Below are 17,731 nucleotides of genomic sequence, written 5' to 3'. Positions count from 1 at the left end.
CCTGGTTAGGTAAGATTAAGATACGCTGGGTTAAACCAAACTAATCTACTCTTTACTGAAGGACCTCTCAAAAATTTTAGTATGCTGATGTGTACAGTGAATTCCCAGTACAGTAGTATAAAGCTTCTCCCAAACTTACTTGACTATGGAACATCAAGGATGCTAATGTTTAGTGGAATAAAGCTCGGGAAATGATCTAATCCAAAATTGCATCAGTTCCTCTGCTCTCATTACAAATCTCCAAGCTTTGAGTCAATGCATCAAACTAATCCCTTTCTAGTTTTCCTAGTATCTTTCCCATTTGGTAGCCATTGACTTTGTTTTGAGACCTCTGTGCTTTGGAATCTCAAATGCCCTGTAATCCTCTGGTTCTTTCTGATTAAAAAGGCAAGTGGCTTCAAAGCTTGACTCATACAAGGTATCAATCTCCTTCACACTCCAAACAAATCATTCCATTCTTACTCAAGTACTGAAACAGGAGATGCTGCTTTCACTCTTTCATGGACCTTATCTATGGACTCATCCTGAATGCAGCCTGAATCTTAGCTGGAAGACAAAGTATAACAGCTTAATGTTCAGAATTAGCTAAAAGATCAGACTACCTCAACCATCTCCAAGGAAAACAAGGGCCAAAAGAATAGCAAGCACAATCAGACTCTAAGGAACTTAGCTCAGAGAGGCATTTGGAATCACACTGGGAAGTGATGGTGCCCAGCCCTGGTGTGAAATGAGGAATAGGGGAGAGTGAGGCATGGAGGCAATATGGAAACAGGACAGATTTCTGAACCCTCTGGAGTTTAATTCTCCCAGTGAAGCTTCAGTAAGTGGCTGAAATCAATTTGATTCCTCACAAACATAAAAGAATACACAAAGGTAAATGTGAATGATCAAAAAATCTATTTTGGGTTATCTACTTTTCATTATGATTCAGGATAATTAAGAATAGTATGTTTATTTTAATCATGATTCATAATACTTTTTTAAACTGAAGTTGAACCTGTTTTCTCAAGTTATTTGATACTTTCTTTCTGAACCTAAATTCCAGAGAAAAGCCCCTTAGAACATGATAAAGCATTTTTAGAGATACTGTTATCAGAATATTAAATTAGTTAAAATTAATCAAGTAAACCAAGGCCTGTCTCATTCCCTATCACTGTATTTGTAAATTCTCTTAATAAAGTTCATATATTCACAACTCAAATAGTAATTTAAATTTGTAATAGAAATCTGTAACTCAACTAAAAGAAATCCATTGCTACCCTAACTAAAATTATGTAATTATACATTTATTTATAAAATAACAAAAGATTTAGGAATAGATCTGTTTATTGTGCTATGAAAATGGTCTTGATACATGTGAGAAACATTATATATTTTGAGGACAGTATTCAGAACTGTTAAGACAAAAGACAAACTATAATTTTAAAATCAATCTTGATTTAAGGGAAAGGCTATAAATTATTGGCTGGAATGCATTCAGCATGTACTCAGATTCTATATAACATAAAGCATGAAAGAGTATAAAAGATGTTGGAGTTCAATAAACCCATACCTAAATTTTAACTGTAAAGCTGCAAAGACTTTTTTGTTTATTCTTATATACTAGTTTTCTTCTGAGACAAGTTGATTTTATCTCCAAGACTTAAGGCCATTCCCTGTAAGAAAGAATGAAGATGTTTACCATTATTAAAACAATGTACAATCAGTAGGCTATTCTATCTTAATCAAGCTCCATTCAATGACATCTCATCAACAATGAAACCGAAGATGAACAAAAACAGAACCACCAAAACTTAACCTGGTTAAGTACTTTTTGTGCTAGATTTACAAACAGTCACTAGATTTGTAGCTTAGATTTCAAAAAACATTGAAGAATTCATTTCACATACACTCTATGGGAATTAATCTGGTTTTAATGGTTTAATGATAGACCCCAAAGGTGGGCCATTTTAATGAAGGAAAGTTATATTTCTATTCAAGAATACTATTATTATAAATATATATATGTATCTAATGCACAAAACACTAGTATGACAGGATACTTTCTTTCTCTTTTTGTTCAGTTCAGAGACCATCTCAAAAAAAGCAACTGTTACCTGACTCTTTGCACGAATTCTTATGTGGCCAGTAACAGGAGCCTCTGGTCCCTGTTGAATCGGCTTCTCAATGCTGACATTTGCAAGTGCATCTTCTCCAAATATGGAACGGGCGTAGAGGTTGGCTGCCATAAAGCCACAGTAACCAGAAAGTGCCTGGAAGAAATTCATGATAAATTCAATACTCTACTACAGAACAACATATAAGCAACACCAGAGAGCACATGTGAATTATCACTTAACATAGGATTTTTTTTTGAGAGGGAAGTTGTTTATTTTTTAAATTGCAGTAAATAACACAGAACATAAAATTTATCATCTCAGCTATTTTCAATAGTGTTAAGTATATTCACATTGCTGTGAGATAAATCTCCAGAACCTTTTCATCTTAGAAAACGCTATTCCCATTAAACAACAACTCCCCATATTCCCTCCCTCCAGGCCCTGGTAACCAACATTCTATCTCTATGAATTTGACTACTTTAAGTACCAAGTACCTCAAATAAGGAAAATCATACAGTATTTGTCTTTTTGTGACTGGTTTATTTCACTTAGCATAATGTCCTCAAGGCTCATCCATGTTGTAATACGTCAGAATTTCCTTTTTTTTAAAGGCTGAATAATACTCCATTGTGTGTATAGACTATAGTTTGTTTATCCATTCAGCATCATGGACACTTCGGTTGTTTCCACCTCCTGGCTACTGCAACTATGCTGCTGTGAACATGGGGTGCAAACAGGGAAGCTGGTTTTGAGCCCCACTTCTCAGGTGGTGCCCTGAAGTGCTCGGTCCCTAAGGCTGTGTACTGTCTCTTGCAGTACACAGAGCCTGAATGATAGGGCCCCTAGGGGGAAGGTGCCAAAAATGTGTAAATGAAGCAGACTCCAAACCACTCTTAAGGTTCAAAAATTTAAAAAATTTAAAAAAACTTCTTATGTGGTGGTAGTTACATGACTATGAATTTGTCAAAACTCATAAAACTATACAAGTAAAAAGTGTGAACTTTACTGTATCTATATTAACTCAATAAACCTGATTTTAAAGAAATCGAACTTATCTCCATCTGTACTTACACATTCTCTGTTTAGAGTTGTCTGACTACCTCCTACACCTGACCTTAAGCTCCATGAAGGAAGAAACTACTTTTATTTTGTTCATTATTGTACATACAGCAGCTCACAGGGTATTGGGCATATACTATTTGTTTGAATATTTGTTGGAATCAGTATTTGTTGAATAGACTAACATGAATTAAAACCTACTTATCTGGCAGCATTCTTTTACTGATTAAATCAACATAACATTAACAGAAATTTTATAAAGAAAAACAAATTCCTTAGAGCCTCAGCTTCATTTTTTGGTCTTTCTTTCTAGTCTTCTTTCATACATACACAAACATAGCAGAAGATCTGAGTATATTAACAACTCTGTCATGAGCAGATATATTCTGACCCATAATCAGACCCAACAGAAGAGGTCATGGACATTTCTTAACTCAGTATCAAAAAATATTTTGGAATAAGCCTTTAGCTGAAAGGGAGAAGACTAAAAAGAAAAACCAACCTGACTATTCAATTGGGTCACTACACTAGAAACAAGCAGATATTGTTTCCATTCCATAGAAAGCAGTAAGCAGGTACCTATATTCTATGGGATGACTTCTTTAGCTGGTTCAGAATGACACTGCTTTTCTCAGGCTAAATAATAATAAAATACAATAGAGGAAATACAACAAAGCTAACAATCTACCATGTTACTTTCTATCAGATTTAAGAAGTAAATCTTACCTTCTCTGGAGTGAGGCATTTCATGTTGGTGGACTTTAATATGTGCTGTAAATAGTCATTTAAGTCAATTATATTTGTGTTAACTGTCACCTGTGCAAAGGGAGAGAAAAAAGTCGAGATTATAATTCTTACAATAAGAAAGTTGTGAATTTCTTATCTTGGGGTTGAGAAAACAATCATTTGTATGTCATAATAGAACCTCCTTCCAAGAATTTAGGGGAAAAGGGTGGGCAAAAAAAGTAATGACATCTACAAGATCCAACAGCTGTAGGTTGGCATTAGAACTTTCAGATATAGATAACTTCACAGAAGATCAACCTGCTGTATATAAAATATTTCGAATAAAAATCAAGGCTCAAAGAAACAAAGTTCCCCAGCAGGCCACTAACTTTGCAAAGCTTCTTTTGGACACTGGATTCAATGGTAAGTTACTATTCATATATACAAGGATGGAATATTGTTTATATCTTGATCAGATTAGTTATAGAACTGTTACTCTCACCAATTTACAACAGTCTTACCAAACTACTTGCATGAGTTCCAGTTAAGAACAGATATTGATTTGCTTTTCACATGTGACACTTTTTAGTGGGATTTATTTTATCAGAGAATCCCTCAACACTAGCCAAAAAGAAAGATAAGGAAGTCAAACTTTCCAAGGACTAACTTTGTTTTCCCATTCAAATTCGGCCCACATCTGACGGAATTCAGCATCAGTGCAAGTTGCAGGCTGGATATAGTCCATGATGTCGATGTGAATATCACTGAGGACCACACAATTTCTGTCACTTGCTGCTCCAGAGACATCATAGACTGCAATGCATATACACAAAATGATCCCCAATCACCAAAGGCAAATTTTAACTTAAAATTCTTAATATTTCCAAATAACTATGATATTAGCAAATAGTTTTATTATATGCTGGGCTCCAATCTGAATGTTTTATAAATTATTATTTATTTAATACTCCTGTTAATCCTATGTTATAGTATTACTATTTTTCCATCTTACAAAGACACAAAAACAAAGAGAAGTCAAACAAGCTGTTCAAGATCACAGAACTGGTTAGTGGTGGAGGCCAGGATTCAAGCTCAGTGAATACTTACACAGAAGTTACAGTGTGTAAGGCACTTCAGAGGGATACACAAATAGTAGGGTTCCCATAGCAGGTGCTTAAGGATTATTTCTGAATGAATATTGCTGAGCCATAGTACTTAATGACACAAGACTGTTTGCGTCTATAACTGTTTCTTCAATGGCAGAAAGTCATAATCTGACTGGAACCTATCTTTCTTCCTTCGAGCCTCTTCTCTTGACATTCTACTACCCTATCTACTTTTAGAGAAAACTGAAGTTACCAAGAAAAAGTTCCTTTAATTTTCAGCCCCATATCTAAAAATAAACTTATCTTTCTCCGAATCAACTCTTACCTCCTTAATTTTCATATCAGAGAAATGCTGCCTCTTCTCTTCAAGGCTAACACTTGCTGCCATCTGAGATACCTGCTTTGGTTCAGGACCTCACTCCATCAATCATTACCTCTTTTACTCTTACGTCTTTACCTTCATATTCTCTACTTTCTTCCCTTATAGTTAATAAACATAGTCAAGACTCTCTTATCTTAAAAAATCTTCCCTCATCCTTGACTTCTCTTCTGGCTATTGCTCTCTCTCATTCTTATTAAAACCAAGGTCCTACACTCTGACTGGTCTATACTCATTATCTTTATTTCTCCATCTCCTATGTAGTCTTGAACCCATCACCATAGCCCAAGACATGCCACAAGAATGTTTTAATATCACTGAATACCAAATCCAAAGGACCCTTCTATTGGATCTTTGGCAGATTCAGATACTTCTTGAAGATTTTTTCATACCTCTTTGACCACATTTCCTTCATAGGCTTCTCCTTCTCTGACCATCTTTTAATACTGTGTTGAATAAAAACTCTGAACAACTTTTACTATTGCTGTTTCTTGGAATCAGTTTTCAAATCTCCCCTCTTCTCACTCTTTTTTTTTTTTTCCTCTTCTGATTCTTTATGCCCTCTGGATGATTTCTTCCGTTTCTATGGCTTTTGAACATATATTTATCTCTACTTTAGACCTCTTGTTTAAGTTCCAGACTCATATGAAGCTACCCTTCAATATCTTAAGGCACTTTATTACTCAACCTGCTCACATTTAACTAATTATCTCTCTCAATTTGTCTTTCTCTCCTATATTCCGTTTTGGTGGTTAATATAAACACCAACCCAACATACCCAAGCATGAAATCTGAGGGTTGCCCTAGCCACTTCCTCTTCAATTAGTAAGCATGTCCTAGACATTCTATCTCCTTAATATCTATTATATTCAGCCCTTCTCTTTCACCCCAGCCACTACTGTGTTGGTTCAAACTCTCACCTGTGCTACTGCAAGTCTACTAGTTACCCTTTCTGCCTCTTACACTTACTCTTCTTTAGTGTTGTCAAAGAAATATTTAATCGTGTAACACACTAATTCCTCAATGGCTCCCCTTTACATCCAGGATAAAGTCTGAAATCCTTATTATGACAAGTATAATATAGCTGCCACTAACCTTCCTAACTTCATTCTTTTCTACCACCACCCTCTAGCCCATTCTAAACTCCAAGTATGTCAAACTACTTGCATTTGTTCCAAGTAAATCCTCTGTCTATATGGAGACCACTTACTGACCTTTCAAAACCCCACTTGAGTTTTACCTTCTCCACCAAGCCTTTCCTTACCTTTCCTCCCAACCCCCCACCACTTTGAGAGAACTGACAGAACTTCTTCATAGACTTCCACTTCACCTAGCACAGGCCTCTTTCATAGCACTTACCATTCATCATGTGTTGCATATATCTGTTTCACACATCTGTTTTCACTTACTTGACTATAAGCTGAGGACAGAGATCTTTTGTTCCTCATCATGGCAGCCCCATCCCAACCACAGAAATTACTCAAACAAACAAAATTTACTGAATACTACCTCTGTATAAGCTAGTCCCTAGATGGCCTGGCAACAAATGCCTATACAGAGCTTTAGACTCAGTTCAAATGTTATCCTTTGATAACATACCTTCCTTCTTTACGAAGCCTTCTATACTGTTAGCATTTTCCCTCTATGATCTCAAAACACAAAGTATACAAACTAGCCCTTATCACATTGTATTGTAATGATATATTTACTTATTTTTACTTATTATGTTTCTTGAGGACAGTGACTCTATCTGGTTCATTTCTGCACATCCAGCAACACTTAGCAGCATAGCTGATGCCCCATAAATCAATGAATGAATGAATGTATGAATTCAAGTCTTGCCCTCAAAAAATGTCACAAAGCTACTCATTACAGAAATTCTTTAATAAAAATATCTATAACAGCCCATGCTATAAAACAATTCCTTACCTATATTACCAAAAATTATTCCATTTTCTGTTGATGCTACTTTGACATTAGCTTTAATATTTGCAAAATCATGAGGAGCAAGAGTCAAAGGAGATGGCTTTTCCACAAGTTTCAAGTCCCCTGAAAAAAAATTTAGACATGGACTAAAAAGACGTTTATATTAACCTCTCAAATCATAAAACCTTAAAATGTATACAAGCTCAATGTTTCCAGCAAAACAAGGAACAAGAGAAGGGTTATGATTCAAATGTAAGGACAAAAATAAAGAAATCATTTAACACTATTATTCATATCAACATGCACCTTTTCTTTTAAAAGGTAATAGGCTTCTCAGAATAATTCTATATTTAATTCATGCATGTGTATGTGTATGGGCAGGGGTAATTTGGGCATACAATTTTATTCCAATGAATGCATACAAACTTCTCAGGAAACTTCAGTCTTAAAATATACACTCCATTACAAGAGAGATAAAACAACCTGAAAAAAGGATTGTAAGATATTAGAAATATAGTTCTTTATACAAGCCTCAAACTATGCTGAAGAGAACAGACAGAACTATGTTTTCCTTCAATTTCTTAAAGTCCCTTAATTCTTGCTTAAGCTATATGAAACTTCCCAGGGGCAGTGCACACTATTCCTGTATGGAATTTATGTTTTTCAGTTTCAATACTATATGTAGAAATGATTAGATAGAGTCTGATACATGTGTCTTTATTAAGATGACAAAAAAAAAATATCACATTGCTAAATGTGATAATGATACATTACTTTGGCCACACATGGTATGTATTAGTTATGGACTCAGAAAATACCTCGTTTTGTACTAAGGCAATTAAAAATTTAACTGAACTACTTGGTAAATCTGTAACTTAAATAGCTCTTTTTTACATCTAGAAAAACTGACATTTGTTAGACCAAGCTCACTGAATAAACCTATCTAGAAGTACCATAATATTAGTGTAAAAGTCTGTATCACAGAGGTTCAGAAAATTGGAGTTGAAGGAGACTAAATATTAAGTGTAAAACTCAGACTTCATTCAAAATGTCACAAAGGGCTCAAGAGAATTATACTAAAACTTATGTACTTCTTTTAGTAATCTGTCCTCTTTAGGACAGATTTTACTATGGACATTTTACTACATAACAGTATCTTTCCTTTATGGTAAATTTCCTCACCCAGAGTAGCTAGTTCTAATGTGCAGTTCTGCAAGGTATCACTCGTTTGGTTCACAACAAGTACATCCAGGACGATATCATACTGGTTGACATGAACATAAGCTTCCGCATATACAGGATCTGAGAAACCTGTCAACTGGGTGACCTGTCAAACAAAAAGAAAGAGATAATCAAATGACTAAAACAATTAAACCAAACATACATTACTCAAATGACTAAGTCTGTAATTAACATGTGCTTAAATTGGACAAGTCATTTTGAAATAGGTATAATAAAATTGTTTTGTAATGCAGACATGATAATTTCTAACTGAGACGTTAGAATAACAGGTCCTACAGTTTATAGCTCAGTAGTGGAAAGATGTTAAGTATGTTTAGAAAATACATTAAAAATTATCCCAACTTAGGAATGGAACAGATTTGGATAGATTTTCAATTAAATCCCTCAGCACCTAAACTCACTAGTTGCTACAAACTCAGGAACTAAATAGATCAGCAACTAAATAATTATAAGCAAGAAATGCTTGTAATTACACAAAGATAAATTTTTAGATGTTCCCCTACCAAAAAAATTTTTTTAAAAAACCTCTGAAGTATAGCATTTAAAAAAATGTAATGCTGTCACCAAAAATACATACAACAAAATTAAAAAGTAGATAAACTGGACTATATCAAAATTATAAACTTTTGTATATCAAAGGATACTATAACATAGTGAAAAGGCAACCCACAGAATGGGAGAAAGTATCTGCAAATCATACATTTGATAAAGGACTTGTACCCAGAATATATAAAGAAATCCTACAACTCGGCACAAAGAAAACAAACCACCAGATTTAAAAAATGAGCAAAGAATAGACATTTCTCCAAAGAAAATATATAAATGGCCAACAAGCCCATAAAAAGATGCTCAACATCACTAATCATTAGGGAAATGCAAATCCAAACCACAATAAGCTATCACTTCATACCCACTGGGATGGTTACTATTAAAAAAGAAAAAAAAAAAAAAAAGCGTTGGCAAGGATGTGGTGAAATCAGAACCCTTGTGCACTAAAAGCTGGAATGTAAAACAATGCAGCTGCTACGTAAAACAGTATAGTAGTTCCTCAAAAAATTACAGTAGAATCACTACTTTATCCAACAGTTCCACTTCTGGGTTTAATCCAAAAGAAATGAAAGCAGAGCCTCGAAGAGATATTTGTACATCCACATTCATAGCAGCATTATTCACAACAGCCCAAAAATGGAAGCAACCCAAGTGTCCATCAACAGATGAACGGATAAACAAAATATGGTATAAATTCACAATGGAGTATTACTCAGTCTTAAAAGGGAAGAAAATTCCGACACATGCTACAAAATAGACGAACCTTGAAGGGATTAGGCTAAGTGAACTAAAGCCAGTCACAAGAGGACAATTGCTGTGTGATTTCACTAACATAAGACACCTGGAACAGTCAAATTTATTGGGATAAAAAGTAGAATGTGGTTGCCAAGGGCTGAGGGAAGAGGGGAATGGGGAATTACTATTTAACGGGTATAGAATTTCAGCTTTGCAAGATGAAAAATGTTTAGGGGATAGATGGTGGTGATGGTTGCAAGATAATGTGAATGTAATTAATGCTACTGAACTGTACACTTAAAAAGAGTTAAGAGAGTAAATCTGATGTGTAAATTTTACCACAATTTAAAAAAATAAATTAAAAAAAATTTAACTGTAATATTGTCAATATTGATTCCCAATTTTAAGGAAGAAAAAGTGTTTTAGTAGTTCCAATTCTGCCACTAATCTCACCTTGGACAATAAAATCAATTTGAGACAGTTTACTCATCTAACACAAGAAGGATCAAACTAGATTACTGATTTGTAAATTTAATATTTGAACAGTAGAATCATCTTCCTAATAAAATCCTACACATAACTTGATAAATTAAGAATATGAAAGTGGAGCTGCCCTGGGAACAGGAGGCACTGAGGGCAGGGTATGGGGGAGGAGGCTAGTGCCCTATCCTTTAAAAGCTTTAGTTTATCTCCAAGGACCCCTCAGCTCTATGTTTTAGTCTATGTTACTTCCACACACAACTGAAACAAGTTATAAAATCATCTACTTGACTTACAGTACTATCACACAGAATAGTACTTTATCAGGTTCTGAGTTTCAAGTCATGTTTCATGAACCTTCCCCACAGTGACTTGACAAAAACTGATGCTATACAACTCGTTTTTCTTTTTTTAAAACCCACAGTAGCACCAACAACTTCCTGATTATTACTTTAAGTAGCCAATTTAAATAACTTACCAGTGTACCTGACATTTTATTACCTTGTTAAGTTTGGATGCTAGGGGATCTGCTGCCTCTTTTCTCTGTGTGTTGCCCATTGCTGCCAGCAAACTGAGCTGAAACTGATCTTCCTTGCAGTTCATTTCATTCTTAGCAGTTAGTTGCATGAAGGAAATGGGGTCATCAGGCTGTACTGTCACATTCCTCTTTTCAGATTCCTTCTGTGTTGAGAAAACAATACATTGTCTCTCTTTAATATGGGAAAAAGATAGCTTTTGTGAATCTTCAACAGGGACAGCCCTCACACATGAGGACTGAAAAATCATCAACAACAATAAAAAACCTCACAAAGCACTTTTATGTCTTTATCATATGTATCTTACCTTTTGGGATAATTTCTCTTCTTCAAGTTTAGCAGATAACATGTGAGAAAGAGACTGTCTGCATTCCTTATTGAAAATGTCATTCATTAAAGGTGAACATTCAGATAAGACCTTGAGGCACAGGGAAATTCGATCTACATCATCATCTGTAATTGGTTTCTTAGGAAGAGAGGATTTTCCCAAATGCAGGATAGTGGCCATGAGCAACATTGCCTCAGCGACAAAAGACTAGAGAAGGAGAGAAATGGCTTATTTGTTGTCAGGCTTCTCCAACTGCAATAATGTCATTTTATTGTAACTCATAATCCAAGAAATATACCTAAATTTCACTTCACCTAAGTAAAACATTTAGATTTTAATCTCCCTATTTTTTCTGCACTCTTCTTCTTCCCTTCTATTCTGCCACCCTCTGAAAACCTTCATTAACCCTCAACTGATAAACAGCAATTGTTTTTTAACTATATTCTTAACTGTATTCTGATTCTAACCCCCTCACAAGCCAATGTCATCTTTTAAAAATTCCAACTATGGAAAAGTTAAAAGAATGATACACTTCACTAACTGTTAATACTCTGCCATAATTATTTCTTATTCTACTTATGTACGTGCACTTATTTTGTGGGGGGAGGCTTAACATATGAAAGTAAGATTCTTCATCTAATACTTTAGTATTTATCTCCTAAGAATCAGGACAGTTTCCTTTATAATCACAGTATCATTATCTCATCTAAGAAATGTAACAATTCCAAAATATATCTACTACACTCCAAATTCAACTAAATCTTCTTAATTGTCACAAAATGTTTTTATTAATTTTTTAATCCAGGATCAACTTCATGCATTTTATTTGGCTGTTATTCTCTTTAGTCCCTTTCAATCTGGACCAGCCCCCTGGTTTTATATATTGTTTCCCATCATGACTTTTTTAAAGAGCCCAGGCCAGTTGTTATTCAGAATGTCCCCTACTTTTAGTTAGAATACAGGATAGGTGATGTTTTGTATATCTTATATTACATTAGGAGGCACATAATGTCAAGTTGTTCCATTAGTGTTGATGCTAAGTGGGATCACTTGTATCTTAATCTTTATTGTGCACCAATCATTTCACTCTCTGCGCAAATACCTTCAGTAACTTCCTACAGCCTTCATGTTGAAGTCTGTATCACTTAGCCTGCTAGTCAAGGTCTTCCACCAGTGAATTCAACTTAATTTTTCAGTCTTACATAGCATTAGCTTGACACATGCTCTATGTCCTTGTCAAACTGTCTTTAGCTAAGTATTGATCAGCACACATGCATGAAAAAACTACCAGAAGCCTGAGAAAGAACCGCAGAAGAATAAATATAATAATCCTTTGAGCTGAGGTCTCCAGGAGAGGAAGGAAGAGGGGACAGAAAAAAACAGCTGAAGAAATAATGGTCAAAATTTTCCCAAATTTGATGAAAACTACAAACCCACATATCCAAGAAGCTCAATGAACCACGAGCAAAGGAAACAAAGAAAACCACACCAAAGCATATCCTAATCAAATTACTGAAACCTGACATTACAGTGTTAAAGAGGAAATCCAAAACTAGCCAAGAGAAAACAGGACACATTCCACACAGAGGGACAAGAGTTACATTTTGACAGTACTACAAGCCAGAAGATAATGAAGCAACATCCTTAGTACTAAAAGAAAAAAAAAATTGTCAACCTAAAATTCTATATTTGCAAAGATATCTTTCAAAAGCAAAGGAGAAATAAAGACTGTTTCACATAAACAAAAACCAACAGAATTAACTGCCAACAGCTCTGCACTACAAGAAAAGTTAAAGCAAATTCTTTAGGCAAAAGGTATATGATACCACAGAGAAACTAAGATCTACACAAAGAAATGAAGAGTGCTGGAAAAGGCATAAATGAAGGAGAGCCAATGTGGTGATCAACAACCAAACTTCCTTTTGCCTTGTACCAAATGTAGTAAACTTTCTGAACCAAAAACCTGGCTGTCTTAAGCAGGTATCAACAAATGCTCTCCCTACGTGTAGAACTGAGACACAAAATGTTAGGGATTTTTTAAAAGCATAATTTAAAGAACAGACAAGACCAGAATAAACAAATAATGGCCCACAGAGAGTTACGAAGTAAATTACTTTAAAATAAATCGATAAAAAAGAGACAATACACCTTGTAATTTACTTGGCCCTCTAAATCTCATTTATGGCTCTTTATATTATGGAAGTTAAAAAAAATCCTTTGAAAGTCTCAAATCTAAGATGAAAATGTCTAGTTATATGGAAGTTTGAGTAAATGAAGGAATCTAATGGACTATTATGCAGCTATTAAACACTATTATGATTAGGAAGGGTTTAGAATAACATGGGAAAATGTTATAATGTTAAGTGAAACTGCAGTACTGTAAAACACAAAATGATCACTACTAGGGAAAAAAGTGTTTCAGAAATAAAAGCCATAATAAATCCTTTCTGAGGAAGGACTTAATTAATATATCTGGTAATTTAATTCTACCTTTTGATGTTTCTACCTATTCTGTCTCCACCACAAGATTAACAAGATTTGTACTTCAGTGCTTTAACCATGAGTGATTTTTTCTCATTAATTTTTATTACATCACTCCTTATTTTAGCAATGTGAAAAACATATGAACAAAAATAAAATAAAAATATTCACAATTCTACCAGAGAGAGTTTTTTTTTTTAAATGAAAGTAAAGATTTTTCAAGGCAAATGAAAGCTGAGAGAATTCATCCTCAGCAGACCTGCATTATAAGAATGATCAAGTTCTTCAGGCAGAAAAGAAAATCAGATAGAAATCTGAATCTACACAAAGGAATGAGAAACAACATAAATGGTAAATATGTGGGTAAATATATCTGTATTTCTCATTAAAGATCTTTAAAAGAAAGTGACTATAACGGATAAACAAAAATAGAATATTACAGTTAAAAAAAAAATTCTGACAGTGCTACATAGGAATGAACCTTGAAGACATTATGCTACGTGAAATAAGCCAGTCAAAAAAGGACAAATATTATAGGCTTCCACTTAGAGAAGGCATATAGAATAGGCAAATTTATAGAGGCAGAAATGAAGACTGGTGGTTTCCAGGGGCTGGGTAAGGGAGTATGGGGAGTTACTGTTTATTGGGTACAGTTTCAGTTTAGGATGATGAAGAAGTTCTGGAGATGGATAGTGGTAATGGCTGCACAACAATTTGAATGTACTTAATGACACTGAAATATACACCTAAAAAGGGTTAAAATGGTAAATTTTATGTTACACATATTTTACCACGAAGAAAAATATGAAAAAAAAAAGGCACCCAGGAAGGTAGGAATGCACTTGAACTCTGCCTTGTTTCCAACTCAACTTTTTACAACTGGCTAAGTATGTTCCCTCCCTCCCTGAGTCCAGACACTAGATAAATAAGAAAAGGGGAGAAAATGGTGCATATATATAAGATAATTAACTATTTAAGGCAAAAATAATAATGATGTATCACAGGGTTGATAACATGACATGTAGAAATATAATGTAGGACAACATACAAAGGATGGTAATGGGGTAGGGTGGAATGAAAGTACATTATTATAAATGAGCATATAGTCAGAATGGTCAGAAGCTTTGATGAGGTATAAACTGCAGAAATGGGAATACATTTAAGAGGCATTTCTGGTATAAAACAGACAATGACTGACAGGATGAAGATGCTGGAGTGGGAGAGGCCTTTCCTTCACTGGGCCTTGACTTAACCCAGTAAACAGAAATTGCTTCATAAACTCTTGTATCTCTTCCATTGAACTAATTACAAGGTATTGTTATTGTATTACTCTGTCAATTTTACAATCATTACATTATATATACACATATATTACATTATATTGCTGTGTCCATTTCCGCCATTAAATCATATGCTTTTTCATTACAGGAACTTCAGCATTCACTTTTGAGTCCCTCGCTGCTCAACGCATATATCAGGCACTCAATATTCATTTGTTGGGTGAATGTAGAATAAATGACCTTACATTTTGCTTTTTCTTCTCCTGAACCAAAGCTACATAGCGCAAGGCAATCTTGGTCAGAGTTGTGGCAAGGGAGGCAGCAACAAAGAAATCTCCATCCAGAAGGAATCCTCTCAGGGGAGGTCTGCAAAGCCAAGGAAAATGAAAACCACCAATTTCCTAAGCAGTATGCAGCTTTTGTATAAATGATTCAAGTAAGCCTATTTAATACTCTCACTGCCACCCTTCAGCAATAAGGATCTCAAAATTAGTTCCCTCTTTAGCTTGCAGAATGAAAAAGGATTAAAAAAAATATGGCTTTAAAATCTATCTTCAAATAATACAAGAGCTAACTGAATAGAGAAAGAAAAAAATGGTTTCATATGAAAACCAATGAGCTACATTCAAATCTAGTGTTTCTATTTATTTATTCTGTCCCCTTTGGGTAAGTCGCAAACCTCTGTAAGCCTCAAATTCCTCTTCTATAAAATGGGGAAAATGGTATACTCTATCTCAACAGCACATTGTCAAAAACTATATAAGATAAACTATTTAGCACAATGCCTAGCACATAGTAACTAACCATTAAAATCTTTCATCATCTTCTCTATAAAATTGTAGAGCAAAATAAGGAAGAAAACATCAAAATTTTATTTCATCAATTAGAAGTGGAAAATCTTCAAAATATGTTTTCCAAACGCTAACAGGCAACAAAATTCAAATACCAGTTACCTTCACTTAGCATTTTCCACGTGAGTGAAGTATTTTTAGTTTAAACAGAACAGCTATTTCGATGAGAACAGTTATAAGGAGCAGAGGATTAAAACCATGCACACAATTTCTGGGAGAAAGAACTTAAACATTGTTCTCTTTTCAAGTATCTTAAAATGGCAAAGATTTCCATTTTGGTCAAAAGAGCAAACGAATCAGAAATCATTTGACTGTTTTATACACAGGCGTAATAATAAAAGAAACATAGCTTGATAGGTCACAAGTGCTGCAAATTACCTTTCTTCCTCTTTCTTGGTGGGCCTAGAACTGCTAAGGGCACTCTGAGTTGCATAGGTGCCCATCTCAGTTACCAATTTCTGAACTGGCCCCACAGTTATTTCTTCTTCAGGTTTTAATTCACCAGCTTCTTTTTTAATTTCTGACTCTACAATTGGGATCTAAAAATCCATCAGAAACATCAATTTAGTAATAATATCAATAGCAAGCAAAACATATTTTAATATTCAATCATTTCTATAGAGAAGGCATTCCCCCAATGGGATTTTTGCAACTTGGGACTCTGCTTTCAATTTTCTTTCCTTTCCAGGATAATTTAGTGAGAATAACAGAGGTTTTGAAGTTGCATGCCACTTACTAGTTGTATGGTTCTGGGCAAGTTAATTTAGTTACTTTGACCCTCAGTTTCTTAATCTCCTAAACTGAAATCTTAATTCTTCCCACACAAGTTTCTTAATAGGAAAATGCTTAGGACAGTGACTAACACTAAGTAGTTACTCACTAAAGCTTATTCCTCTTCTTTGTCCCTTCCCTTGAAATACTAACTCAAAACAGCACCCATTCTTCTATAAAATGAAATAAATTTGACTTGTTTGTACCTTATAACTTCATCAACTACTCCTTTTTCACACCATATGGGTACTTTGTACTTATTCCTCAGTACCACTCTACCATCTAACTTAAGAGCTCTAAGAGTCTTCACCTATCATTACTAAGAGTCATCATCTATCAATTCCTTTATTTTATACATGAAGATCCTGATGTCCATTCAGGTTAAGGAACTTATATCCAAGATTCCAGAGTGAATTACTGGAAGAAGCAAGACTGGAACCCAGTTTTCCTAACAAACACTGTTCTTTCTATTCTAAAAAACGATCTTTTGGATGAGGAAATACTGTCAGTTTTAGTACATAAATACATATTCTAAGTTAGCCCTGTTCTTATAATATATGCATTCTTTTTTCCTAACACAAAGGATAAAGCAGAGTTTTATAAGTCTTTTTCTTTTTTATAAAACACAGAATCTTTTGTTCAAACAAAATCTTACCCAGAAAGGTAAATAATACAGAAAAAAGAACAGGTGTTATTGCTCAATGTAGGGGAGGGCAACTCCCCTAATTTTCCATTGCCCACAGGCTTAATTATCTGGGTAATTAAAATTTTTTGTGTTCTTTAGCCCAAGCACAACTAAATAAAAACACAAAAGCAAATCATCACATAAAAGTCAGATTTACTAAAGTAAAAATCACCGTATAAAATAGCATTTACTAAAGAATAACATACCTCCCCAAGGGACCTGCGAACCTCAGTCATCACACTTTGAATGTCTTCCTTGGTACTACAGTATTCTCCCAGGATCCATAACGCGCCTCGGTAAATCCTAAGGCAAGAATACAAGCTGTTTTTGTTTTTCTTTTTTTGCATTCTTTTTTATTGAGATATAGTCAGTTTTTACAATATTATGTCAGTTTCTGATGTATGGAGTCATACATATACAGTATACTTGTTTTCATATTCCTTTTCAAGAATACAAGTTCTGAAATACATTCTGCCAATAAATTTTGAGGCAGAGATC

The 17,731-nt window shown here is 34.5% G+C and overlaps 1 protein-coding gene across 1 annotated transcript in view; it reads right to left on the bottom strand.

The window, feature by feature from the left end:
- Positions 1–1,276: 1,276 nt before the first annotated feature.
- Positions 1,277–17,731, bottom strand: part of COPB1 (COPI coat complex subunit beta 1) — a 34,763-nt gene continuing 18,308 nt past the window's right edge. The window contains exons 12-22 of the mRNA XM_006191826.3: positions 17,440–17,536; positions 16,156–16,316; positions 15,172–15,292; positions 11,145–11,372; positions 10,803–10,982; positions 8,478–8,622; positions 7,299–7,418; positions 4,552–4,697; positions 3,885–3,974; positions 2,097–2,252; positions 1,277–1,655 (exon numbers count right to left, since the gene is read on the bottom strand). Coding sequence (XP_006191888.1) covers positions 1,596–1,655; positions 2,097–2,252; positions 3,885–3,974; positions 4,552–4,697; positions 7,299–7,418; positions 8,478–8,622; positions 10,803–10,982; positions 11,145–11,372; positions 15,172–15,292; positions 16,156–16,316; positions 17,440–17,536 — 1,504 coding nt within the window. The 3' untranslated portion in view covers positions 1,277–1,595. The remainder of the gene's footprint in view (positions 1,656–2,096; positions 2,253–3,884; positions 3,975–4,551; positions 4,698–7,298; positions 7,419–8,477; positions 8,623–10,802; positions 10,983–11,144; positions 11,373–15,171; positions 15,293–16,155; positions 16,317–17,439; positions 17,537–17,731) is intronic.

Source organism: Camelus ferus, chromosome 10 (assembly GCF_009834535.1).
Source record: "Camelus ferus isolate YT-003-E chromosome 10, BCGSAC_Cfer_1.0, whole genome shotgun sequence".
Taxonomy (NCBI): domain Eukaryota; kingdom Metazoa; phylum Chordata; class Mammalia; order Artiodactyla; family Camelidae; genus Camelus; species Camelus ferus.
Note: the sequence above shows the minus strand (reverse complement) of the source record. Positions and strands in the feature narration are given on the sequence as shown.